The sequence below is a fragment of the Manis javanica genome, chromosome 5, assembly GCF_040802235.1.
Source record: "Manis javanica isolate MJ-LG chromosome 5, MJ_LKY, whole genome shotgun sequence".
Lineage (NCBI taxonomy): Eukaryota > Metazoa > Chordata > Mammalia > Pholidota > Manidae > Manis > Manis javanica.
This window is the reverse complement of record NC_133160.1, coordinates 134,145,746-134,172,311: the sequence shown is the minus strand read 5'-3', so window position 1 is coordinate 134,172,311 and position 26,566 is coordinate 134,145,746. Positions and strand designations below refer to the sequence as shown.

General features: G+C 37.2%; 2 protein-coding genes and 1 pseudogene across 10 annotated transcripts in view; 1 reads left to right on the top strand and 2 right to left on the bottom strand.

The window, feature by feature from the left end:
* The window catches only part of ZAR1 (zygote arrest 1), a 42,549-nt gene extending 30,025 nt beyond the window's left edge, over positions 1 to 12,524 (top strand). For both annotated transcript variants that reach the window (XM_036998549.2, XM_036998546.2), the window contains one exon: positions 12,388 to 12,524. In XM_036998549.2, coding sequence (XP_036854444.2) covers positions 12,388 to 12,459 — 72 coding nt within the window. In that variant the 3' untranslated portion in view covers positions 12,460 to 12,524. The remainder of the gene's footprint in view (positions 1 to 12,387) is intronic.
* FRYL (FRY like transcription coactivator) overlaps positions 1 to 26,566 on the bottom strand; it is a 295,909-nt gene that overhangs the window by 22,383 nt on the left and 246,960 nt on the right. For all 8 annotated transcript variants that reach the window (XM_073237639.1, XM_073237642.1, XM_073237641.1 and 5 more), the window contains 9 exons: positions 26,275 to 26,445; positions 24,948 to 25,088; positions 22,298 to 22,495; positions 17,065 to 17,226; positions 16,870 to 16,944; positions 16,372 to 16,548; positions 12,508 to 12,711; positions 10,289 to 10,453; positions 4,395 to 4,642 (listed from right to left, as the gene is read on the bottom strand). In XM_073237639.1, coding sequence (XP_073093740.1) covers positions 4,395 to 4,642; positions 10,289 to 10,453; positions 12,508 to 12,711; positions 16,372 to 16,548; positions 16,870 to 16,944; positions 17,065 to 17,226; positions 22,298 to 22,495; positions 24,948 to 25,088; positions 26,275 to 26,445 — 1,541 coding nt within the window. The remainder of the gene's footprint in view (positions 1 to 4,394; positions 4,643 to 10,288; positions 10,454 to 12,507; positions 12,712 to 16,371; positions 16,549 to 16,869; positions 16,945 to 17,064; positions 17,227 to 22,297; positions 22,496 to 24,947; positions 25,089 to 26,274; positions 26,446 to 26,566) is intronic.
* Positions 17,241 to 22,284, bottom strand: LOC140849628 (la-related protein 7-like; annotated as a pseudogene).

Genomic DNA, 26,566 nt, shown 5'->3' with positions numbered 1-26,566 from the left:
AAGCATTTGACAAAATTCAGCATCCATTCATGGTAAAAAGTCTCAACAAAACGCGTATAGAGGGCAAGTACCTCAACATAATAAAGGCCATATATGACAAACCCACAGCGAACATTATACTTAACAGCAAGAAGCTGAAAGCTTTTCCTTTAAGATTGGGAATGAGACAAGGATGCCCCTCTCCCCACTTCTATTCAACATAGTACTGGAGGTCCTAGCCACGGCAATCAGAAAACACAAAGAAATAAAAGGCATCTAGATTGGCAAGGAAGAAGTTAAACTGTCCCTGTTTGCAGATGACATGATATTGTACATAAAAAACCCTGAAGAATCCACTCCAAAACTACTAGATCTTGTATCTGAATTCAGTAAAGTTGAAGGATACAAAATTAATACACAGAAATCTGTGGCATTCCTATATACTAACAGTGAACTAGCAGAAAGAAAAATCAGGAAAACAATTCCATTCACAGTTGCATCAAAAAGAATAAAATACCTAGGAATAAACCTAACCAAGGAAGTGAAAGACCTATACTCTGAAAACTACAAGACACTCATGTGAGAAATTAAAGAAGATACCAATAAATGGAAACACATCCCATGCTCATGAATAGGAAGAATTAATATTGTCAAAATGGCCATCCTGCCTAAAGCAGTCTACAGATTCAATGGAATTCCTATCAAAATACCCAACAGCATTCTTCAATGAACTAGAGCAAATGGTTATAAAATTCAGATGGAACCACAAAAGATCCCAAATAGCCAAAGCAATCCTGAGAAGGAAGAATAAAGCTGCGGGTATTATGCTTCCCAACTTGAAGCTCTATTACAAAGCCATAGTAATCAAGACAATTTGGTACTGGCACAAGAACAGACCCATAGACCAATGGAACAGACTAGAGAGCCTTGATATAAACCCAACCATATATGATCAATTAATATACGATAAAGGTGGCATGGAAAGACAGTGGGGGAAATGACAGCCTCTTCAACAGCTGGTGTTGGCAAAACTGGACAGCTACATGCAAGAGAATGGAACTGGATTATTGTTTAACCCCATACACAGAAGTAAACTCAAAATGGATCAAATACCTGAATGTAAGTCATGAAACCATAAAACTCTTAGAAGACAACATAGGCAAAAATTGCCTGAATATAAGCACAAGCAACTTCTTCCTAAATGTATCTCCTCAAGCAAGGGAAACAAAAGCAAAAATGAACTCATCATTGAGTATATCAAACATCATTTGACTATATCAAACTAAGAAGTTTCTGTATGGCAAAGGACACCATCAACAGAACAAAAAGGCATCCTACAGTATAGGAGAATATATTTGTAAATGATATATCTGAAAAGGGGTTAACACCCAAAATATATAAAGAACTCACATGCCTCAACACCCAAAAGGCAAATAACCCGACTAAAAAATGGGCTGAGGATATGAAGAGACAATTTTCCAAAGAAGAAATTCAGATGGCCAACAGACACATGAAAGGATGCTCCACATCACCAGTCATCAGGGAAATGCAAATTAAAACCACAATGAGATATCACCTCACACCAGTAAGGATGGCCAGCATCCAAAAGACTAAGAACAACAAATGCTGGTGAGGATGTGGAGAAAGGGGAACCCTGCTACACTGCTGGTGGGAATGTAAGCTAGTTCAACCATTGTGGAAAGCAATATGGAGGTTCCTCAAAAAACTCAAAATAGAAATACCATTTGACCCAGGAATCCCACTCCTTGGAATTTACCCAAAGAATACAACTTCTCAGATTCAAAAAGACATGTACCCCTATGTTATTGCAGCACTACTTACAATAGCCAAGATATGGAAGCAATGTAAGTGTCCATCAGTAGATGAATGGAAAAAGAAGGTGTGGTACATATACACAAATGGAATACTATTCAGCCATAAGAAAGAAACAAATCCTACCATTTGCAACAGCATGGATGGAGCTGGAGAATATTATGCTCAGTGCAATAAGCCAGGCTGAAAAAGACAAGTGCGAAATGATTTCCTTCATTTGTGGAGTATAACAATGAGGCAAAACTGAAGGAACAAAATAGCAGCAGACTCACAGACTCCAAGAAGGGACTAGTGGTTACCAAAGGGGTGGGGTGTGAGAGGGTGGGTGGGAAGGGAGGGAGAAGGGGATTGAGGGGTATTATGATTGACACACATGGTGATGTGGAGGGTCACGGGGAAGACAGTGTAGCACAGAGAAGACAAGTAGTGACTTTGTGACATTTTACTACACTGATGGACAGTGACTGCATTGGGGTATGGGTGGGGACTTGATAATATGGGTAAATGTAGTAACCACATTGTTTTTTCATGTGAAACCTTCATAAGAGTTTATATCAATAATACCTTAATAAAAAAATTAAAAATAAATAAATAAATGTCACAGACATAGTAAGGAAGAAAAAGAATCTAGATTGAAAAGAACATATAGTATGATTCCATTTATATAAAGTTCAAAAATAGGTAAAACCAACACTTGTTCAAATTTAGGTGGAAGTATAGTGTCTGGAAATAGGATGAGGGAATTTTGAGGTTCTAGTAATTTTTTTTTCCTAGTAATGTTCTTTTCTTAGGTGCTTGTTATATGACTATGTAGACTTTGTGAAACTCTATTGAAATGTATAAGATTCATTTATTTTTCCTTGAGTATGTTTACTTCAATTAAAATTTACATTAAAAAATGTACTTGGGTTGAACATTGCATAAAGGAATGTGTAACTGGGTTTTGATGAAGTATATGAGTCAGACACTCCATAAAGAAATGTATTGCTCCAAGGTCTTAAAACTGCATGATTCACATTACAAGGTAGCTCTGTAAGGCTTTACATAAACTATGGAGTTGAGTGATTCATATGCAAGAAAGGGATCTGAGTAAAGACTGGGGAAAAACATAAGAATAAAGCAGACATCTGAAATGAAAACTTAAATTATACCTCAAGTTAATTTTTATAGTATCACTGTGGTGACTGTTTTTTGACAAAATATATCCTGTAAATTTGGGTAGATACCTCTATATTTACTAGGGATGCATTACTCAATTTTGGCTTTGGTACTTGGACAAACTACTTGGCCCCCACCTTTTACAAAGCCAAACAGCTGACATCTACCTCCCCATCACCTCTGGCTTCCCTGAACTTGTGTATGAACAATGAGTGATCTGTAGGCTACTGTCATATCCAAATTACTAGTATGAATTACTAGTATGTAAGAGCTGCTTTCAGGTAATAAGACCTGAAATAATGGCCTTATTTCAGGTTTGAATACTAAGAATGCTTCATCACTGACTTAGATTTCAGAAAACACTGGGAAATTTTAGGTTGTTGAAAATCTTAGGCTTTTGAAGATTAAATGAATTACAAGCTCATTTATCAAAAAGAATGACTAGTCACCAAGATTTATTAATAACTGAATATAGACTTTCAAATATATGTTAGACATTCTAGATATACAAAATGAAATAAATCTTATGCATTGTATATGTTAAACTCTTACTGCCTGAAGTATGAGTAATTTTTACCGTATGAGTAAAACTTTGAAATATTTGATGATTCCTAATGTTAACTTTTATATAAAAGTAATTGTTAAGGAAATTTAAACTCTTGAATAGGCAAATACAATGGTACAGAGTGCATTAAGTTGGATACCTTTATAAAGAACATTATTTTGAGTCACAAATATTTATAAAATTTAATAACAAAAATAAAAGAGATTTATCATAATTCTAATCATTATAGAATTGTTTCATAACTGCCACAGAAATTTCCTTTAAGAACTATATTTAATAATTGGTTATTCAAATTTTTTAGTCAAGAGTCAAGAAAATGTCATCTTTGAGAATTCTTCAATTTGTGATCATTGTGAATGTACAAGCCACAAACATTTAAAAGAAACCATCTAACATCTGACAGCACTAAGAAGTTATACTTCTGCCTATTATATAAGTCAAAGTTTAAAAACCTGACCATTGATAATGAAACTGTGGAATAATTTTTTTGTATATATTTCAGATTTTTTCTGACATCACAGAAGTTTGTTCCATGATTTTGATACTTGTTCTGGCTGTGGTCCAATATTGGTTTTAATGAGTGGCTATTTGGCGTTTTGCCAAAACAGGTACTGGTGTATTTCTAAACACAGAATGCCACTCACTATGCTTTGAGAATGGGCTACGTGTTTTGCTTTAGTGAATATCAGCAAAAGAAAATAAACCCATCACAGTAAGTCATTTTATCTTTAAAAATGAAGACAGTATGACTATATACTCACACATATACAGAAATAAAGTAAACTGGAATAGAGGGTCTACTTGGGAGAGGATGGGAAAGAAAATACCACGTCATTAAAGTGTGATACCATATTCTCACCTCGATAGTCCAGAGAAATCAGCTTCTTCTTCTTCACATCTTTCGTCTAGTTCTTTTAAAGCTAAGGTAACATCTTCTTCACAAACTGATGCAGGGTAGCTTCCAGGAGCTAGAGGCTCTGGCATTTCAGTTTCTTCTAAATCAAGAATTCTCTGACACACAAGAGAATCCTGCTGTTCTTGAATTATGTATGACCCATCTTCAAAGGTTGTAATAACCTGTTCCTCCCTTAATACTGAGCTTATATCCTGTAAAACAACCATATATTTTTATGGACTTCATAAACATTAAAAAATAATTTTTATAGCAACACAGAATAAATGACTATTACCATCAATCTAAATCTGTTTTTATATATAGTCTTCAATTACTTAGTTTAATCTTTGGAGTTTTTGGACTCTGATTATGTGAAACAGCCTTTTAAAAAAGTTCTGAGTTTTAAAAATTATGAAATTAAAACATTATCACCTATATCTAAAATATAGAGAAACATCAAAGAGATCTTTTTTTTCCCTCTTAATTGGATTCAGAAATCTATTTACTTAGAAATCTATCCTTAGGTAAAATATCTTTTCTCATACAAATTCTAATTCTACATAAATAGAATTTTGTATTTTTACTACACATTCTCTGTTATTTCAATGCCTTTTCTTTCATTACACCAGAACATTTTATCCAGTGAATTCTGGATATAAAGAGGGGAGATAATTCAAAATGATTAACCCAGTGGTCTTGTGCGTCTGCCTGTGAATCAAGAACAGGTACTGACCAGTCAGGAAGCTGCTGAGCCAAAACAAGGGTGGCTTTTCTCTGGTAACAAATGAACTGAAGATTTGTGGTGTAAGAGCTGCTTTCAGGTAATAAGACCTGAAATAATGGCCTTATTTCAGGTTTGAGTTCTAAGAATGCTTCATCACTGACTTAGATTTCAGAAAACACTGGGAAATTTTAGGTTGTTGAAAATCTTAGGCTTTTGAAGATTAAATGAATTACAAGCTCATTTATCAAAAAGAATGATGGCATTCTCCTAACCCGCAGCACATGGTATTGGAAATGTGTGTTATAAGGTACACTAGTGCTTTTAGCTTCCACCCACTGTCACATTATTGAAATAATGTGGCTGCATGCCTGATAACAGATTTTGGTTGACTAAATGAGCTACTACCTTTAAAAGGAAAGATGCTAAGGGTTATATCATGACAGTATCAACACCAGTTTTAATGTGCATGGATATTAGTTTAACCAGTTTGAAAATAAGCATGACTGGTCTCACAGTTTTAGGACTAAAGATCACTTTCTTTTGGTACTTAGACCTAAGTACTGTTACTTAGTTGTACAGTAGTTTCTTACTGCTTTTACATGGGTAAAAATAGGGTCTTCCTTTCAAATTGTGTGAAAGAGCCTCTGACCTTAGACCAGCCTGGGCCTTAGTGTATGTGCATTTGTAAATTTCATCTCTAACATAAAATAAAATGAAGGATTTGATAAGTTTCGGGGCTGGGTGCTCTGAGATAAATTAGTAACTAAGTAAAATTAGTTTTCAATCTAATCATGGGGTTAGGCTAGGCTAATGTGGAGATGACAATAATATATAGTAGAGTATGTTAGGTGTAAGGTAAATATGATAATTACTATACACAGAACTACTGGTTCTCCAAGAAGGGAGAGGTCACATCTGTTGAGGTAAGGGAGGCTGGTCTCTTAGGAGGAAACAACATACGATGGGCTTTGACAAAGATGGGTAGCAATAGTGTTAAGGACTGAAGGTTTCTGTCTCCACAGAATTCTTCTGCGGAAACCCTAACCCCACCGTGACGGTGTTAGGAGGTGGGGCCTTTGGGAGGTGATGAGCTCACAAGGGTAGAGCCCTCATGAATGGAGTTAGTGCCCATATAAGAAGAGGCCAGAGAGTGAGCTAGTTCTTTTTCTACTATGTGTGGACACAGCAAGAAGAGCTACCAGGCCTCACCAGACAATTAATCAGCTTGATTTTGGGCTTCTTAGCTTCCATTAACTGTAAGAAATCTCAGTTTTGTTAGTTTACACCTGTATTAGGTTGTCATTGGTTCTTGAATAAATAAGTTGAAAATAGATGTTTAATCCACAGTTACTAATATATAATATATGCTGAAATTTTCTAGTAACACCTAGATTTCATGAAGTCATTTGTGTTAATGGAATAGATTCCACTGCCATATGTAGATTATGAGAATCACATTTTCTTGAACTTTATCTTACTATACAACACATGTACACAGTTACATTCAAAGACTCATTTCCTGTAAGGAATAATTTCTGTCATCTGTGAGTTGTTATCTAAACTATTATGACTACTAGAAGAGGTCCCTCTGTGAAGGTTTCTCTAAAAATAAAAGTGAAGGCCTTAATTCCTTCTAGAGCTCAGAGTGTAATTTGTAGGATGAAGGGACAGGCTGAACTCCAAAGTTTGTCACGACATGAAATGCTGTAGCCTATTCTGTTTTATCTTCCTGATACTAACATAATTTGAGGGGAAAAACTTAAACAAGTGTAGGAATGGATTTTCTCCTTTAATTCATAAAGTATTTCACCTATTTTCCTCATCCCAAGAAATTACTTTAAAAAACAGACTTGTGGTTTTATTTCATTATCTTGGTGCTTTCATACTTTTTTTAAAAAGGGGCAATTTTGGGTCATTTGACACTCTTAGGCACACCAGGGAAAAACAAATTAGGTCAACATATCCAACAAATACAAACTTGTATTATTCCCCTGTGGAGAGTCATTCTTCTGGTGATAATATAAAAATTAACAGCACTGTGTCTAAATTAAATACTGTGGTTTAAAAATGGCTCTTTCATTCTCATCCACCAATGTCACAAAGTTTATAGTGACAAAATGAGAAACACTATTATAAAAGGGAAAAAAAACAGTAAACTGAAGTGTTTTTCCTTAGGAAAAAAAATAGAATCTTCAGGAACATTATCCTGCCTTGGAAGTAGGCCCATTAAATACAGTAGTCTTCCCTTATCCATGGTCTCACTTTCCTGTTCCAGTAACTCACAGTGAGCTGTGGTCAGGAAGCAGATGGTCCTCCTGACATAGTGTCAAAAGGTCAACAGCAGCCTAATGCCCATATCACCTGACTTCACCTCATCAAACAGGCATTTTATCATATCACTTTAGCATAAGAAAGGTGAATATAGTATAGTAAGGTATTTTGAGAGACCACATTCACATATATTTTATTATAGGATACACTGTCACAAGTGTTCTATTTTATTATTATTGTGGTTAATCTTATACTGTGACTCATTTATAAATTAAACTTTATCTTAGGTATGTATGTATAGGAAAAAATGTAGTAGATATAGGGTTCAGTACTATTTGTGGTTTCAGGTGTCCACTGGGGGCCTTGGAATGTGTCCCTGTGGATAAGCAGGGGACCACTGTGCTGTGGGATGAATGGCTGCCGCACCTGAAATAACACAATCTCCAATATATTTGGAAACATGGATTTCCAATTCATGTACAAAAAATATGAATTATTTCTAGGCAATAGTTTACTTACTGATTATTGCTATTTTAAAACCAAGAATAAATATTTCCCTATTTGTTAATTAAATGAAATTAAAACATACCCATTAACCATACTGCTTTCATTAAGAAGGCATTACTAGTATCAGTTGCTGTTTTTCACTGTTTCAAATAAGAATTCTGTTGACCTTTTAACATGCTATCATCCAAACTAGACACAGTGGATTAGGTTGTTAACGAGCAGTTACGCTCACTTAACAAGCCTCTCAGCAACAGAAAGGAATGCCATCCACTTAAGGTGCAGCTGTCAAGTTTCATGCTCATGCATGACTAGGTCGGACGCCCCTTACTCAGCCACCTCTAACCTGTCGTGCACACCTCCACCACAAAGGCTTCCCTGGAACAAAACCAGATTGTGACCTTCCCCTGTGGACAGGAGCCTAGACTGGAGGCTCCACGTGGCTCCTGGTACTGGAACTTATTTTTCCAAACAAGCTGAGATTTTAAAAAATAAACATAATCAGATTATGTCCTTTTGCTTAAATTCCTCCAATAGTTTAGCTGCTGAGGCCTCTAATATTGACCTTGAGAGCACCCTGGCCCAGCCCTCAGCTCCCTCTCTCTTCACCCTTTCATGGTCACTGTGCTCCAGTCCCACTGGCCAGCTTGTTCTTCAGACACACCAGGACCTTTTAAACTACTGTGTCCTCAGCCCAGAACACTCTTCAAGGTTGGCTACTTCTTGTCATTTTCGTTTCACCTCAAATGCCACCCTGTCTACCTTTCTCCCTCATCAAGCTCTCATTACTGTTAGATTTTTTTAGTAGGAATAACACAACATGATCACTTTCTGATATATTATATTTTTATTGGCTATATCTGTTCATTCTGTCTCCTGTTAGAGCTAAGCTCCATAGAACCTGCAGCCTTTGTTTCACACATTGCCGTATGCCCAGCCTAGGATAGTGCCCCAGCCTGTGGTTGGGGCTCTGTAAGGATTGGTTAAATGACCCAATGTTCATATGCTCTGTACTGCCACCTAGGTACCTGGTACAACACTTGTCACATAACAGGTATCTCTTGAAAGAATATGACTCATGACTTATCACCTCAAGATAAAGTCTAAGTCTTTAGTGTAATATCACGTTTTAGACCCTATCCACCTCTCCTGTTGCTCCCATCCATTTTATTCTCTTGAAATACTCAATTTCCTGCTATTGCCTGAATGTACCATGTTTCCTTACACTGCCACGTTTTCCATGTGGCGTCCCTCTGCCTGTGATGTCCCAACTGCCATGGAGCCTGTTCTTTACCACCATCACCCCCAAAGCACAGCTGATCAGTCTCTCCCCTGAGTTCTCACAAAGCCCTGAACATGTCTAGGATTGAGCTTCTCCTACTGAAATGTAATGCTTTTATAACCTCCTTTATCTCTCTTAAGAGAAAATGCACTCCCAGAGCACAGAGGTCATCTTTCATTCATCTTTCCAGCACCTACTGAATGCCTGGCATCTAGTAAAACCCATTAATATTTGTTGAATTTAATTATCTAAAACTTCAGCTATAATTGTGAGCATTTACAAATTGCCCAAATGCGTTCATTTCAAATATGTCTTCTTACTGTTAAAGATGTAAAATACACTGTCAGCTTAATAATAGCACAAGAACTTAGCTTATTAAAATAATGGGATCTAATAACTATTAATTTCAACACTGAAAAACGACAGTATTTTCCTAATACTTACCAAGGCAAATAAGCACATTACAGAGCTACAGCAACTACAGTTAAAAAAAGTATCTCAAATAATCTTAAGAAGAAAAAAAACACACTAAGAAAACCAATACTTACTTATTTTTGGTCAGTCATTAGCTTGGAATCTGGCTTACTTCTCATGGGCCTTTCCAAAAAATCCGGTACTAGTAGTTCCAAAGTCTTTTTTAAAAATTTCATTTAACCAATTGCTAACACAGCTGGCCTGAGGTTTTAATCCCAAATCATAGCACCAATCACATATACCCAAATACAAAGCAAAAAGAAGAAAAAACAAAAGCGGTCCTATAGCGAGCGCCACAGAAGATGCTCACCATCCCCAGAGAAGCGTCTGTACATTAACCTAATTACATTCTGCAACACAAAATGCTCATTAAAAATACTCGATTATTTTTAACCTGTAGGTCATTTCCTTAATCTATCAACTTTTTTAAATCAATCAAATTTTACTATCTTACTTAAAACAACCCAACAGGTTAGAAATACTGAAAACAAATCAAATAATTAGTGTACCAGATGAAAACTCTTTTGCAAGAAAAGCAAGGGATGTAACGGACTGCTAGGAAGAGCCCCGATTGGCCTTGCCCCAGCCCCCATTTCTCCCCACCTCAGGCAGCTGGCTGTTAGCATTGTCTAGAGACGGCTCCAAACCTGGGGTCTCATCTCTGATTTGAAGCACTTCGGCCGAGGCGCCACCAGCGGACTCTCGGGACTGAAGCAGTAAATCAGTTTGGTCTGGCATCGTTTCATCTGCGGCAGGATCACTGCTTAGCTACAAGGAGGAATAGCGAAATGAGGAATTCATTTGTGTCAGCGAGGGTTCCAAAGGCCACAAAGAGTGTATCTATATCGTTAAGCTATTTTGGGGGGCTTAGTTAGGAAAAGCTTCCTGGACTTCCTAAAATTACCTCCACCACCCCCCACCAGATGGTACCGGTATGGGTGCTGTTAATGCGAGTGGTCCAGACTTCAGCGGAACCCAAACATTCATACAGGGTAAAGTAGAAGAGCTCTAGGAACTATGTTAACTCTGAATTGAAATTGGTATTTTTATGGTAAGGTCAATTGGTCTGAAGGCTTGTGAGGGCGGGGGCTCCCTTCCATCCCTGTGGCCCCAGTGCCAGGCACACCACGGCCGCTCAGGCAGCAGCCTTAACTGGGAAGTGGGCCCACGAAACTTCAGTAAGACAAAAAAATTAGGGCAATAAAATTGCTGTAATGGCAGCACATCAGTAGTGGGTTTATATTCTCTGGAAAGTAGCAGTAGGTAATGAGAAAAAAGAAAATATTTTTACTCTTTTAAGCAGGGTTATACATTTTTCATGGTCAATGTTTAATATAAGAAATATCAAGTTTATGATTCAGAATAGGTAAAGGCCAAAGCTAATCTTTTTTGCCTTTGGGGAGGAAATAACTTAAAATTCTTTTTATCTCCTGTACCATTATGTCTCCTTACACAGTCAGTTCTGACCCCTGGCTTTCACGGAGTCAGCCTTCCTTAAACCCTTACTAAGGCTTGGTGGCTTCCCTTCTCATGAAATTCCCTGGAGGCAGATACTCCCAGAATCCTGTTTTAAAGGGGAGGTTAGGTGACCTGCCCACAGTGACACGGTGGGTCGGTGGCACAATGCCAGACTCCGAGCCTACAGTCTGGCTCCAGGGAGGTCTTTGCCTCATTCAGTCAGCCACTGTGCCAGTAACTCGACCATTCCTCTAAATGAAAAGTGTCCCTTGGGGACGAAGCCTCAGGTGTAATGGGTCTGGAAGCAGACCACCTGGTTCACATCTGCTTACTAGCTGTGTGTCCTGGGACAAACTCTTCTGCAGAACTGCAGTGGGAACACCCACCCCATGTGGCTGGGGAGGATCACAGAGATCAAGAGACGTAACCCATCTCGAGCAGAGTCTGGTGCATGGTAAACAGTGAGTGTTAACTGTGGCTGCTGTTCCCATTTTACCCTTAAATGGGGGGTGGGCTCCTGTAAAGACATGCTGGGGCAACAATGAGATGCCAAAACAGGAGAGGGGACAGGAGTCAACTGCAAATGGGCCACTTTACATTTTGTCTAAAGCCAGCTCAGCCCCTGACATTCAACACTGCTGCCAGCACCCTACCAGCAGACTGAGTGCAGGGAAAATGGCTCCATATTAAAGACAGGCAGAGCTTGGTTCCCTATGAAAGGGGCACTTCTGTTAAGAGCTGTGTGACTCCAGGCGATTCTCAGCACAGGTACCACGGTGGCTGTGCCACACCCCGTCTCTTTCCTCACACTGCCATCGGCAAATTCCAGCCCAGACACCGCTGCATCTCCCTTCCTGCCCACATTCAGTTGAACACAGTAGTCCTGAGGCCCTCATTTTTCATTCTTTACGACCTTAAAATCTCTGCCACCTGACCCTTGAGGTACAAGTCAGAACCTCCACATAACTGACTTAATCTTGAAAGAGGCTGAGGTTGTGAAGTCTTTCCACATTAATTAGGGAAGAAAGTATGTGGCAAATTAAACAGGTTGTTGTTCACATTGACACCAAAAAACATGTATTATTCAAGATAAGGGCCTCTAAAAGTGCTCAGAGTAACTCACTGTACCAAGAGAGAAACAAGATAAAATATGTCTTAGCTGCTAAGTTGTACACAGTGTCAACTTAAATGTTTAGTTGTGTCATGGCTAGCATTGGTAGTGCAATTTTGTATTTTCATTTCAGTGTATGCATTTTACCCAAACTGAAATGAAAATCAGGAAGTCAAGAAACAGTATCGGCGAAGTTGGAAGTTAACAGGAAACAAGGCCAAGTGTCACTGTGCGAAAAAAGGCAAGTGTGTACCATCTGCGTGCGGGAGAGTATCTGGCTGGCCGTGAGAGCTGCCTCTTCCTCGGAAGACTCATCTGTGTCCTCCTGGTTTGCCAGGTTCAGGCTAGGAGTGCTGCTGGAGCACTGGTACTCCTGCAGCGAGGGGGTGTCTCCTTTGTCAATACTGTCCAGTGAGCGCCTGCGGACTCCCCAGTTGAAATTGTCCATACTTTCGCCCTGGAAAAGCAAGACATGATTTCTAAGACCTCAAATACATGCTCATAAGCACAGTAAATGTAATACACCAGGAGAACATAAACCAAAATGAAGAATACTTATTGCATTGTCATAAGCAGAGTTTCAATCAGCCCTTCAATTTCTTTAAACTTTTAAAACATCATTAAATATTCATATTTAAGGAGATCAAAATATATGGTTCATAACCTATGTTAAATAATTTTCTTGACTTTCTATCTTGTATTACTGGGGAACAGCTAAATCTATCTAGGCCATTTCTGTGCTAATACACAACACAAATGACGCCACAAAGGAGACAAATACATCACAGGTGACAGTAAATACACAACCCACAACACTAGGCTGCAACATACCTGTAGTTCCTGGTTAGCAAAAAGGAAAACACACAGAATTAGAAAGAACGAAGACAAACATTTAAATATACACTACACTTTTGGGGAAAACTCTTTGTCATTTCTCAAACCCAAAGACTGATTCAAGCTCTGGATTAACCTCTGTTTTGTGCAGGAAGCCAACATGTGAATTCAGATTACTCTGTTATACAAAATATATTGTGAAAAAGTCAGAGACAGACACTTAAAACAACATTTCTGATACACTCTGGCAACACAAACTTTAAGAAAATCTTAAAACTTACATAAGATTTAATAGTTGATGTAGTGCAAAGCTGACTTAAGATACCCACATTCAGTTCACAACATACAAGGTCACAATTATTTTAACAGGAAACAAGTGAAAAAAGGCAAGTGTGTACCATCTGTAGGATGGTTCTGGCTGAATCTAATGGTTGACTGTATTTTGTACACTATATTTTATGTATTTTTTTACTATAAAAGTTTAAAATCAAGATCACAGCTATCAAAACATAACCTTTTCAAACTTCAAAAGGTCAAAAGGAAATAATGACAAATCTCAATTTCATTCCACTTAAGGATTTATATAAGTTATGTTCCTGTTATTTGAAGTTGATCCTCCTTTTGTGAGGATATAAATTCCTACACTCTTTCTTAAGCCCTGCTATGACAAATTACAGTCAGTAGACTAGCAACATATGATCTGTTTGTGTTCCTTTACTTAAGGGGGATTGTCTGGAATAGAGGTTTTCAAATCTTTTTTTCTTTTCTCTCTTTTTTTAATAAAGCAAAGGAACACTTTAAAAGAAATTTAAGAAAGAAGTCAACTGTGCAAAACTGATTTACAAAACAAGAGCTGCTCTGCTTGATAAAGGTGGCCAGGGGCTGTGCCCATTTGGCCTTTGGATTTTTCATTGTTTCTTAGGGTATATGCTAGAAGCCCTAGGGCTCTGCACTTTGAAAAGTCACCTTCCTACAATGTATTTCCAGTATTATTATGTAGCATAACATATAATAATGGCAGCAGTTCTCAGTACATATTTGGTGAATTAAAGAATACACACTGTGGGCTTTCAAGATTGGGGGGCGGGTATTTTAGAAGTTTCATTAACAGGTAAGTTTGTTTTGTAGCAAAGCTGTTCCTGTTTCCATGTTTCAAGTGAGACTGTTTAGGTTTTAGAGAATCTTCTATCATTTGATTTGGTCTAATTATGAGGCATAAATTAATACTACCCTCCCCAAATTATTGTGATTGAATTAAAGATAGAACAACAATAAACATCCTTAATTCAATCTAAGGTTTTATTGAAAAGCCAAATTTATTACTACTGACATTTTAGACTACTGGGATGTACTTGGAAGCATTTACAGTGTTCTTTTAAAAAAAAAAAAAGCAAACAAAAAAAATAACCTTACCATTACAAAAATGTCAAGAGCCTGCATTTAGAAATTTTAAATTCTGAAGTGAAAAAAGCAAATAACTACAAAAGAATTGAGTAACTGCTCATGCCCTTGAGGAAGGGCAGCAGGTCTTTTCAACCCATCACACTTTTTTGCCTGGTTGTTGAGGTCTGTCCTATTTCCTACAACATGTTTTTCAAATTGTGGATGTGAAATCAATTATAGAGGGTGGTGACCTGCTTTTTTGGGCAGAGGTGGGGGGCAAGGAAGGAAGAAAATAGAAAATATCAGTGTGTATAGCATGGAGTAAGGATTCATATTCTTGAAACTGTCATTTTAAAGGTGTGTGTCTGCATATAGTTGGATGTGATATAATATGTATTACCTGTGGATCACAGTAAAAAAAAGTCCAAAAGCCAGTGCCGGGGGTGCTGAGTATCACTTGTTTTGGGGCTCCTATGAACCTGTACGACTGTGTCCTCGGGAATATGTAAATGGCGATCAATTACATAGGAGCACCTCCAGCTCCTAAGCTAGCAAAGGCATTTGTTTGACTCTGCAGCATCACAAGTCACACCCTCCTAACTGCAAGGGACATGGAAGCAGAGAGGACAACCTCCATAAACCAGTCTCCTATGAACAGTGAACGGTGTGACGTGGCACAGGCCGTTACACTGCATTCCTCCACCTCACTTATTAGAGCCAGAGGAAAGATCGCTTCAAGAGAATTGATGAGTGCATGAGTTATACGAGTGACTTTAAATTCCTTTGAGAAAGATGTATCAATGATATACTATTGGGACTTCAGGATAAGACATTTTGGGCTTCTCACAAACATGTATTCATAAAATTTTTGGAATGGCCTTTTTTTTGACCAATTTGACAAACTTTCCAGGTTTAGGAGATTGTGACTTAGAGGCCTAACATCTGCTACAGGAACAGGTACTCAACAGCTTGACACAACCAGGGCAATACTACTCTCCTTGCCACAATGAGTGTTTTAGAAACTGGCAAATGTCCCAACTTGGCCCAGTGAGATGTGACTGAAGTGTGCTGAAGCATTAAGGACAGCAGCCACTGCATGGGTAGGAAGACATTTCTGGAAATGACCCTCATTCTTCAAACATACTATGTGTGGAAGTACCTATCTGACCCCCGTCTGAGGTCAAGCTGACTTGCAGAGAACTGCAAAGCCACTAACTAGAGGCCTCACTGACTCATACCTAAGGAAGCTCTGACTCTGAACTAATCTCAGTTTGTGAGCTAATAAACTACTTTTGGAGTTGGATTTTACATTTAGAAATTATCTAGATGACACAAATATCAACTTAATGTAGGCTGAATCAATGTAGAGGAGAGAAAGCCCTTTGGTTGATGAGTGAAATGAAGCATCTGAGAGGGCCAGCCACCTAAGGAAGAACTGACGAAGATGTCACAGGAAGAGCCTCAGCACTTGCCATAGGAGAGGGTTCTAGAGAGCAGTAAGTAGCCTCATCAGGCTGGTGTTAAGTGTTTGTACTTGTATCTTAAAATTGTGTTGGATGAATTTTAATACAGTTTTTTACCATTCTGCTGTGCATTAATTTGCATAGCTCATACAAAAGATTTATGTGTAAGTACACCCTAAATTTAAAAAATTCTTTTGAATAAACCCATATTTTACTTTGTATTTTTAAAGATGAAAATGAAAAATTAATGTTCCTTTTATTTCATACTTATTGTGCTACTCACTAATGGTACTGACTGAATTTAGTGCCCCATTTAGACTTTTGCCTTTGTGACTTTACACTGCCTTTAATAAGGAAAGATCCTATAGCCAAATCATTAATTCTTATATAGTTGTAACTCTTCTATAAATATTATAATAGAGAACCCACATCCTTACCTCTGCATCTTCCAATTCAACATCTAAGAAGTCAAAATCCTTAAAAACGCCAAACTGTTGCTCACTGCTATTATCTTCCACAGCTACTTCTTCCTCTTGAATTATGTCTTCTGTTGCAGAAATCAGGCTGGTCTGTTGGTCACCGACTTCCAAGTCCTCATTAGAAGAAAATACAACCTGAACCCCAGCCAAAAAAAGAAAGGCCATCCATCAGCTTTGTCACTATATATGAGACATCAGTGCCCCAAGGGTCACTCACTGCAGGCCTCATCTGTCTATGAATACAGAGCTTCACTTGGCTTTTGTGTGAAAGTCTAATCGATTGACTATTTAATTGGCAAAGGTACCAACTGTCACAAAGATAGTATTTTTGTTCTTAGTTAACACCATAAGTAAGGTAAGTTAAAAAAGGCAAGCAAGGAAACAAAATAACTTTCATCTCTCCATGGAATAACATGATTTTTTAAACCTTGACACTATGCCTCTGTGCCTACTCACTGATGGATTCTTTGGAAGGCCAGACTCTGGACCACACAGAGAAAGCACATTCATCAGCTTTTCTCTTGTTCTTCGCTATGGAGGAAAAAATTTAAATGTTAGGATTACTGATAAAGTTAGACAAATTCTCAAGTTTTCATACATGCAACAAAATTGATCGTTCTGAGTATTCGGTTTTGATGTTCTTTTATGTACCTGTGATAACTGTGGCCTTTTCCAACTAACAGGAACCAAGGCATTAGAATTAGAACCAGAAGAAGTGGAAGAAGTACTTCTAGTAACAGCAATAACTTTTGGTTTCCCATTCCTTCCAGCTGTGCTATGCTGATCACCATATTTATTTCCAATAATTGGTGTCTACACAGAAACAAAACACCAGTGTTTGACTCAAATATTTCAACATAAAAAGGTTAATAGTATACCCATATGACATTTCTTTTTTTTACAAACAACCAAAAAAACAGCGTAAGGAGAAAGGTTACCTAAGATAAGGTAAATGTTAAAAAAAAAACAAAGGTAATGATGTCTTTTTTTAAATCAAGAGGTTTCCCTTTCTTGGAAATGAGTCTCTGAGAAGATTATCAGAGGGCTTATTCCTATTTTAAATATTGATCTGCTTTCTTTAAAAACCATAACCTCTACATCTACCTCCATGATTCTAAAATATGCCTTCTTTGAAATCTCAGAAGATATAAAAATGATTTTTATAATCATGTGTAATCTCACCACTGATTAAATGTCTTAACATCCTGGTGTTTTTTTCAATGCATATTGTTAGATGTGCTTCAGTAATGTGCTTTCGCAAATATTCAAGATAAGTAACAACTCCAGAAAGGAAAATATCTATGTAGCTTACGACAAATCTTATGTGTAAGATTTCTAAAATTTATTTCAGTAAAAAATTCTATAATTATCCAGCGCTCATTTATATTTATTTTGACTTTATGAAGTGTCTTGAATTTGCATTTGAAAACAATATCCAAGTTCATCTGCATATCATACAAATCCTTTTATAATCTGGTTCCTGATTATCTCCCTGGCCTCAACTGCCAACACACCTTCCTGAACTTTACCCCCCAGCAGCCTAGGGAGTAACTGTTCAAGAAGGAAGTTACTGAACAAGAATTACAGGGGAGTTTTAGGTAGAAAGTATGTTTATCGCTCATTTGTTAGTAAATATTGTCTGAGAGTTTCTAACATGGAGTACATAGCATAGTAATATGATAAGAGACTGAGCTTGCTATTGCTTCCCAAACACAGTGCAATTTTATGGACCTATGTTTTGGCACATGTTGCCCATTTCACATGGAATATTCACCAAGCAAACCCATAATCGTCTTGGAAACTGCTGAGGATGCCTTCTCTTAAGTGCCCTCCACCTCTGGGCAGTTAGACACTTGCCATGTGTAGTGATTTGTTGAGGTGTCCATCTCATCTATTACCCTGAGTCCCCTAGCCCTTGTGTGACTTTTTTAATGTTCAAAATACCTTTATTTACTAAATCACTTTGAGACTCCTCTATGTAAGCAAGATAATTTCAACAAATAAAATGTTCAGTGAAAAATGGTGGTATACAATGTACTTGCCTCTAGAAAAAGGTCCTATATACAAGGAACAAAGACATTTCTTTTCATTAAATGTAGGTTTTAGAAAAACATTCATTATACATTACTACCATAATAAAAACGGATTTCCTAAGATTAGCTCAAGTCCAGTGAAATCTTAAGAGGTGAATCAAAAATTTTTTTTTTTGGTCATATCCAGAAAATCTAATGTGTTTACTTGAGTCTTTGCAAGTCTAATCTTTTCAGCTTTGGTGATTAACTTCTCAGTGCCTCTTTTCTTTTCACAAGGCTGATTAAGCTTGGCCTGCCTATCTATCTACTAAAATTTTCTGCCAATACCTCTGTTCATGATCACCAGAAAGGATCTCGAGTTTCTAGCAGTGCTTCTTTTTAATTTCCGTACACATTGTTTATTACTGCTTGAGCATCCTCACGCATAGCATTCTGTATCTCCTAGCTAACCAACGGAAACCACTTCTGAGATCACTGCCAAAGCCTCCCTGACTTGCTTTAGGTAGAGGCTCTGTGCTAACAGTCTTCACAATCATGCCACTCATGGACTGTGGTCCCTGGCATTAACTTCTCCTGGGGACAACACTTCATTGTTTGCTTTTTCATTTTCCATCCAGACTTATTAGGTACTCCATGGTCTGCTTCATTTCTGGCTCTGATTTTACTTGGGATATTGTTTTTTTTCTTTTTAAGGAAGCCAGGCTGTTTTTTTTTTTTTTGCAGTGCTTAAATACTCTTTTTTCTAATCCATCCATTCACTCTTTGAGAGTACTCTTAATGGAATAACCTCTTCTCCCATTTTATGCCTCTCTTTATGTTCTTTCTTGTTTCCTTTTTGCTTTTCAGAACAATCCATGTTTTTTATCTTCAGTATCCTTTTCCTCTTCAGTAGATTTCTGTATCTTTGTTTTCTTCGGAGACTTCTGAAGTATTTTTTAATGTTGTCTTTCTGAGCCCTTTTCTTTATTTCAGATCTGGGAGTTAGGTATTCGGCATCTCCCGAGCTACTGCTCTTCCGCTTCCCTCTTCTGACTAAAGGTAAGCTGGACAGTTCAGCGCTCCCCCATTTTTTTCTTTTTCTTTGAAGGTGGCTTTTGGCATCAGTTACCTCTACTCTGGAGCCCTGAGATGTGGTCCTGTATGTTTTCATTTTACAGACACTCTCCTTGCTTGTGTCCATACTTGACTCTTTAGTCTCAATATTATTGTTTTCCTTTTCCATTTGGCTTTTCTTCTTCTGTTTCTTTTACTTTTTCTTTCTTCCGCTACTCTAAGGGCAGCAATGGGTGTATTTTTCACTATCTTAGGGACTATACCAGGAGAGGCTGGTGTTTCCTCTGGTGGTTTGTTAAGAAATGCAATTACTTTTGCTGCTTGCTCTTTGGTTTCCAATTCCATACAGCAAATCCCTCTGGGGGCCCAGTAGATTTACGTGGTGTACTTACATAGACAACATTGCCTCATTCCCCAAACACTCTTTCAATCCAGCTGTGACAACCTTTGGGGGAAGTGACTCCATGTACACTGTCTGCTCATCCTCACCCTTTGCTCTTTCATCCAAGGCTTTTTTCTTCTGATTTTGGTGCCTTCAAAATCCACCTCTACAGCAACTGAACTTTACAGTGCTCTGGCAATTAGCTTTCCATCAGTGGTTGTAAGTCCGGGAAAAGGAAATCCTGGGGCAAAATAACTCTAGAAACCGAAATCAGTCAAAGAGAGAAACAAAACTTAAAATCCGTTTATTGCTTGCAAGCTGCAGTCTGGGCCCTTCTCTCTTTCCTGCTCCAGCAGAAGCAAAACCGGCCGTCCCCTCACCTTTCAGGTACAGATAAGCCTTCTGTTGCCCAGGTAATTACCCACTGATATGGAGATAACTTCTCTCCACCCCTGAGGAATGATGCAATGCAGTAAAGCCATACTTCTTTCCACCCTTGAGCTCTTGTTGATATGCAGATGTACTAAAGTGAGGCGAGATATTCTGGAATATTACAATTTTACCCACAGTGGTCAATGTTTTCATTTTGTTAAAGGACACGAGAAATGACGTATCACCATATTCATCTCTAGCTTTTTCTATGTGCTCTCAAAGAAATCTATCCTTGTGAAGATTTGCATCTCCAAACTGCAAGTCCATTTGCTTAGCACTATCTGCAAGCACCTGTTTAAACTCTAGACCTGGTTCTTTTCTACTTCTTTTTTCTTTTCACTGCTTTCCTCTTTCACTGCCTTTTCTTCATTTTCACTTTTAGTTTCCATTCTCCATTCTATTCCTAAAATACAGGGCCAATGGCTCTTCCTCTACTTACCTCCAGTGCCTATACAAAGCAGGTTCTTGGGAATTTTTAATGAAACAAATAGAAATTAAGTATATCAAGTGTTTTGAGAATTCATAGCACTGATTCAAACAAATAATTTCAGATATAATTTCTGATTCAGAAGAAAGAAGCCCATTTTCTCTATCATATTACTATGAAATTACTCCATGTTAGAAATTTTCAGACAATATTTACCTAAAAATGAGCAGTAAACATACTTTCTACCTAAAAAGAAATAACCGATAAAGCTTTGGGTAAATTCTAATACCAAGACTAAATAGCAAAAAGACCATTTCAATGGCACCAAGGCCAAGAAGAGTTGGCTCAGGTGCTGGAGAAAGAAAAAATTGGGGGTTGCCAGCAGGGGTCAAAAAAGCTGACATGAGATTTGTATTATTAATGTGTGACTTAGTCAGGGCCCAGGTTCCCTTTGGGACTGATGGGCCCTGCCTCTTTCTAGTCTTACAATACTGGGCTCCTCAGGTCTTAGTTGATTTTAGCCTTACTTTTCCTCCCACGATTGTAACTATCCATTTATACAACACTGAAAACCCTTAAACTGCTACTTCCACTCAAGTTTGCCTCTAATATTTCAGATCTCACAATCTGATGGTGACACCCCCAACAGTATGTTTCTCAGTCCCTTGAGACTGAGCTCATCCTCCTCCCTTTCCTGCTAAGAGCCGCTCTCCTAGCATTCTCATTCTCTCTGAATGGAACCAACATTCATCGCACCGTCAGGGCAACTGTTCTGGACACCTCTTTCTCACTTTGCACCTCCTCTCCTTCCCATCAAAGACTTCCTGCATCTTTTTGAAAACCATCCCTTCCCTCTTCATTTCCTCTGCTGTTGCCCTGAGACAGTCCAACATTATCTTTTAATTATTCCAACAGATTCCTTACTAATTTCCCTCCCCTCCTTCCTGGTCTCTTTTTCCATCCTGTTGCCAGTGATCTTCCTAAAATGTGAATCCTAGTATCTCCTACTCAAGCTGAAAGTCCTTTAAGAGTTTTTAATGCTTCCAGATAAAACTGTCTTGTTCCTATGGCATGCGAGATCCCTTCGGTCTAGCCCCTTCCTATGCCTCACCACACTCTACCTCCATTCTCTGTACTTCATGCTCAAGGTGTGCTATACCAAGTTTCCCGAGCACCCGGCTTTCTCAAACTTAATGAGCCTTCATTCACACATGCTGCTTCTTCTTGGACTAATCTCCCCTCCCTGAACTGTCAGGACACCTGTCTAGGTTACATATCTTTCACACTCAAGTCAGATTAGATGTATGTGATATATATTCCTATACTACTTTTAATTTACTTCTAGCCAAAGCATTTATCACAATGTTTAGTTGCGTATTTCCCGGAGGCTGTAAGCTTCCTGTAAGTAGGCTTCCCTCTCCCCACGAATTTCATAGCACCTATCCCAGTGTCTCCTACTGAGTGTGAGCTCCATCAATGCTTGTTGAATGAAAGAATGAATAAATGAACAATGAAAATTTCTAACAGAGTACAACTATCAATCTCTGAGCATCTTACCTCAGATATATCAAAATGAAAATCTAAAGTCTTGCCAGGCAACTCTTTTGAGACATTATTAAAAATCTTAGTGAAGGATATTTCAGGAGAACCTATATCTCCTCCATAGGTCTTGGGGATGTCATTGGGTACAACAAGACTTGCAGAGCGAGACACCACCAGTTTTAATATGTTAAGGGCTTCCTTCCAATAAGGACTCTGGTTTAAAAAAATTAACAGACATATAAAAATTACAAATACATATTTAAGTATAAAATTTTAGCATACAATGTACAAAATTAAAATGTTTCTACAAAAGCTCATAAATTATTTTTTACTTTGAGGTCTTCAACAGTGGTCTGAGCTACAAAAGGAAAGGCGACGGTAAATTATTATTTGTATGGTTGGTTAGATTTATGAGACACCATACACATAATAATGCTACCAACTCAGAATACCTTGCATTTCTTCCATAAGTGCTTTATAAATGTTAAGTTAGAAAGTCTAATACAGTAATCTGGCCTAAGTGGTAAACAGAGGAGTCATATACTTTAAAAATTTTAAGTCCTGTAGATAAACAAGTTTTAAAGCATATTCTTTTTCCGACTTAAAAATATTAAAATACTAAAAACACCTAGATTTTTCTGGATAATCTGAGCACCAAACAATAAGCATGAACACTGTAGTAGTGAAGATCAGAGATTACTAAGCTGTGTAAGGTGAGTTTATTTCTCCTCCATCCATGGGAGCTGTGTTCTCTGAGTTTCTTTTTAGTTTTATATATTTTCACCAACATAATTTAGGAATTATTTACATGACAGATGTATATGTGGAGAAGAATCAATGTCTAAGTAAGAATCTGTAGTTTTCTTCTACCATCTACTAAAAAGAATACATATTTAAGAACTACTTTTTTTCTTATTTATGGTACCAAAATCACACCTCAACCTTGTATTATAAATACTGTTTCACAGTTGAACATTTTAAGGTGTGTGTGTGTGTGTGTGGTGGTGGTGGGGGTTTGCACACCACAAAAACAAAAGGAAGTGAAAAATCTTTGGCAGAATTGCTATGTAACTTAGCTAGTGACATCTTGATATGAAGACACCTAAGGCACAAGACATTTAATAATAATAATGATATCCACATGATACTGTGATATTTTAAGCACATCATTGTGAAAAATTGTAACTTTACCAATGGTATGACTAACTAGAAATCATCATCTTTTTTTTCTAACAGAAATAATGAAAAGCTATGGACATTATAAAATGCTAAAGCTTCTTTGGGGATGTTTCCATAAATTATATTGGTAGTTGTATTCTAAATATACAAGACTATCAGGAATTCAATTCTCTGAATTTTAATGTTTAAATAAAGCAGAAATTACTGTGATGACACCTAACCTAAACTTGACTTTGGTTCACATGACATTTAGAAAGGAATTTGAGCCAACATTTTGAAGTTAGGATATTTTAGAGAAAAATCCAGATTTCCAGTTTTCCTTTAAAAAACAGAAGTCTGACCTGTTACTCCCACATGGCAACCGCTAGGGGAAGCTAAGTTGTGCTGTTCCTTTTGGATGGGGAATGTGCCATTCATTTAGTCACAGATCTATGCCCTCTTATGGTAACTTGCTTGCCCAGTGAGCATGTGAGCTTATGGTTTTGAAAAAAGAAATCCATCTACATTTCATAAATTAGTAAGTCAATGTGGTGTGTCTCTCTGTAGGAGATTCAGCAAATATTTGATGAATTAACTTTTTATGCCTTAAGAAGAAAAGAAAAATGTTTTAGCAAAAAAATGTTAATTGTTATTTGGTGAAGCCTCACTCATTGAGAAGACAGAGAAGATACAAGATCAGTCACGAATCTCACATTTTGTGAATATTTGCAATCATTGATTTTCACAGAAAGGTAAAAGGAATTTGGATTACTTAACTCATAATGGAAAACATTTTAATATAGTTTATTACTTTCAGATAAGGGCTACACAAACTCATAGCTAGCCAAGTATTTCTATTTTTAAGTTTTGCTTTACTGAGTGCCAATAGAACTGGAGTAGAAATACAAAATTTTAATTTAAGGCTCTTAAAGAATTTGCTTTCTTTGATAAGGTGTAACAAAATACTTATCTACTCAGCCAAGGCCTTTCTTAACAGAGAGTTCAAAGGTGAAATTCAGTATAGGCTAGGTTGACTTGTCATCATTTACATTAAACCAAATCTGATTTTCTACTTTCTAAATATCTGCCTTTTTATCAGACACAGAAAGCAACTTTAAAATACAGACTCTTCAGAGTTCTTCTGTTTCTAAAAGCAGTATTTGTTCATTATGTAGAATCTGGTTAAAAAAAGAAAGGGATAAAAGTCTCAATTGTACTGTCTAGAGATGGTGACTGCTTCCATTTGCATACATTCTTTCTAGGCATTACTGAAATGTACAGCTGTAAGTGTAAGGTTAAAATCAAAATTGGGAATCATACCAATCCTACCACTTAGATTTTGCCTTTTTGCACTTACATTGAGAACCATTTTGCCCGAATCCTAAAACCATGATTCATGGACTTAACCACTCACTTCTCTACTCTTGGACCTCTATGGTATTTCTAATTTTTTACGATTATAAACTGTTTTGAGAAGAACCCTTCTATACGTAAGTTTTGTGCTCACCTGCACATATTTGCCAATGATCTTTATGATCTCCAGGTTAAACTGCTTGGCGGGGGCAGCAGAGAGGTCGGTATGGCTCAGAAGGCTATAGATGATCTGTAGTAGCGACTGCTGCATACTAGACAATCCTTTTTCTAACAGCTAAAAGCAATATTGAAAAGTATACTTGAATCAGGCCAAGAAAATTCAGTGTTTATATTTGTGATGTTGAACAACATAATAGATTCAATCTAGGAGGTTATGGTTAGATTATTAGGAATTCAGAGACTAACAAAGGTAAAAGGTAATGTCTATTATTGCTACTTGTCCTTGGTTCAAAAAGGTGCAACAGATAACTATTCTTCATCTTAATCTTAGTGTTTTCTTCTATTTCCTTAAACTAATTTAAAGTGAGCAACATTTACGTTAGGTTAGAAGAAAAACTACCATACCATCATCACCAAAGAATAGCTGTCCCTAAACATTTGAACTGGCCGCTGATGAGCTATGTGATCTTGGGCAAGTTTTTTTTTTTTAACCTTTCTGAGCCTTGAATTTTTTATAATAAAATAGCAAAATTATCTGCTTCATGCTGTTTGTAGGACAATTAAATATATGTAGTTTTAAATACGTGTAACTAGTTTTAGTACTGTTGTTACAATTTGAGAATAATAATAAAACAAGGATAACATACTACTAAGAGTAATATCTGGAACAAAGTATTCTTTCTACATAGTAGAAAAATGTTGCCCCTCTGTGGTATACAAGAGGCTATACTGTGCCAGTTCTAGACCTTAGAGCCCCATGACTGGAGAACTGATGTTACTTAATCTTGGGCTTTATCGTACACAAATGTGAAGTTGGTCCAAGGCATTTAAATTCAAAGCCTATTTAGCAGGTAGGCACGGTTTTCTGCTGGCCCTTGTCCTAATTACATAGTGTATGATAAACCTGGAGACTTGCATTCATTTAGGAAGCTGTCAGCACATAGCTCAAAGTCAACAACTAATATTATAGAAACAAAAATTATAAGCCTCCTTTAGGATCAAGACCACTAAAGACCCACTTTTTATTTGAAATAAAGATGAGGTTTAAATTATTTTTAATTTACATTACTTAAGGACAGTGCATGAGGAAATAAACACTAGAAAATGAAAAAAAAAACTTCATGAAAACTTCCTTTATACTTGGAAGGAATTACCTATATTTTTCTTAAAACAAAAAACTTTACCTATATCCACTTTCTAAGACAATTTGAAGATTAGTATCAGTGCTGCCTCTAGAAATAAGTACACAGGAAAATTCACAGAGCACTTTAAAAAATACTTTTTAAAAAAAATAAATTTACCTCTGCAAGATAAGTCACAAGATTAAATGTAGTATCTGAGAAGGAGTCATGCAGATATCTACACACTACATTGATCCAGTTAGAACAGTCTCTGGAATACGTGTGTGTACTGTACAAACTCATCATGTGAGCCAGATTAACAAGTGCTGGGCATTTTTCTTCTGCACAAACCTAAAGAATAAATAAAATTATTTCATTCCCCTAAAATAAAAGCGCTTAAGTTTCAACTTGATTTTATATAAAATTTATTTAAGAGAGTAACTTAGAGGTTTATGTGAAAGATTTATGCATT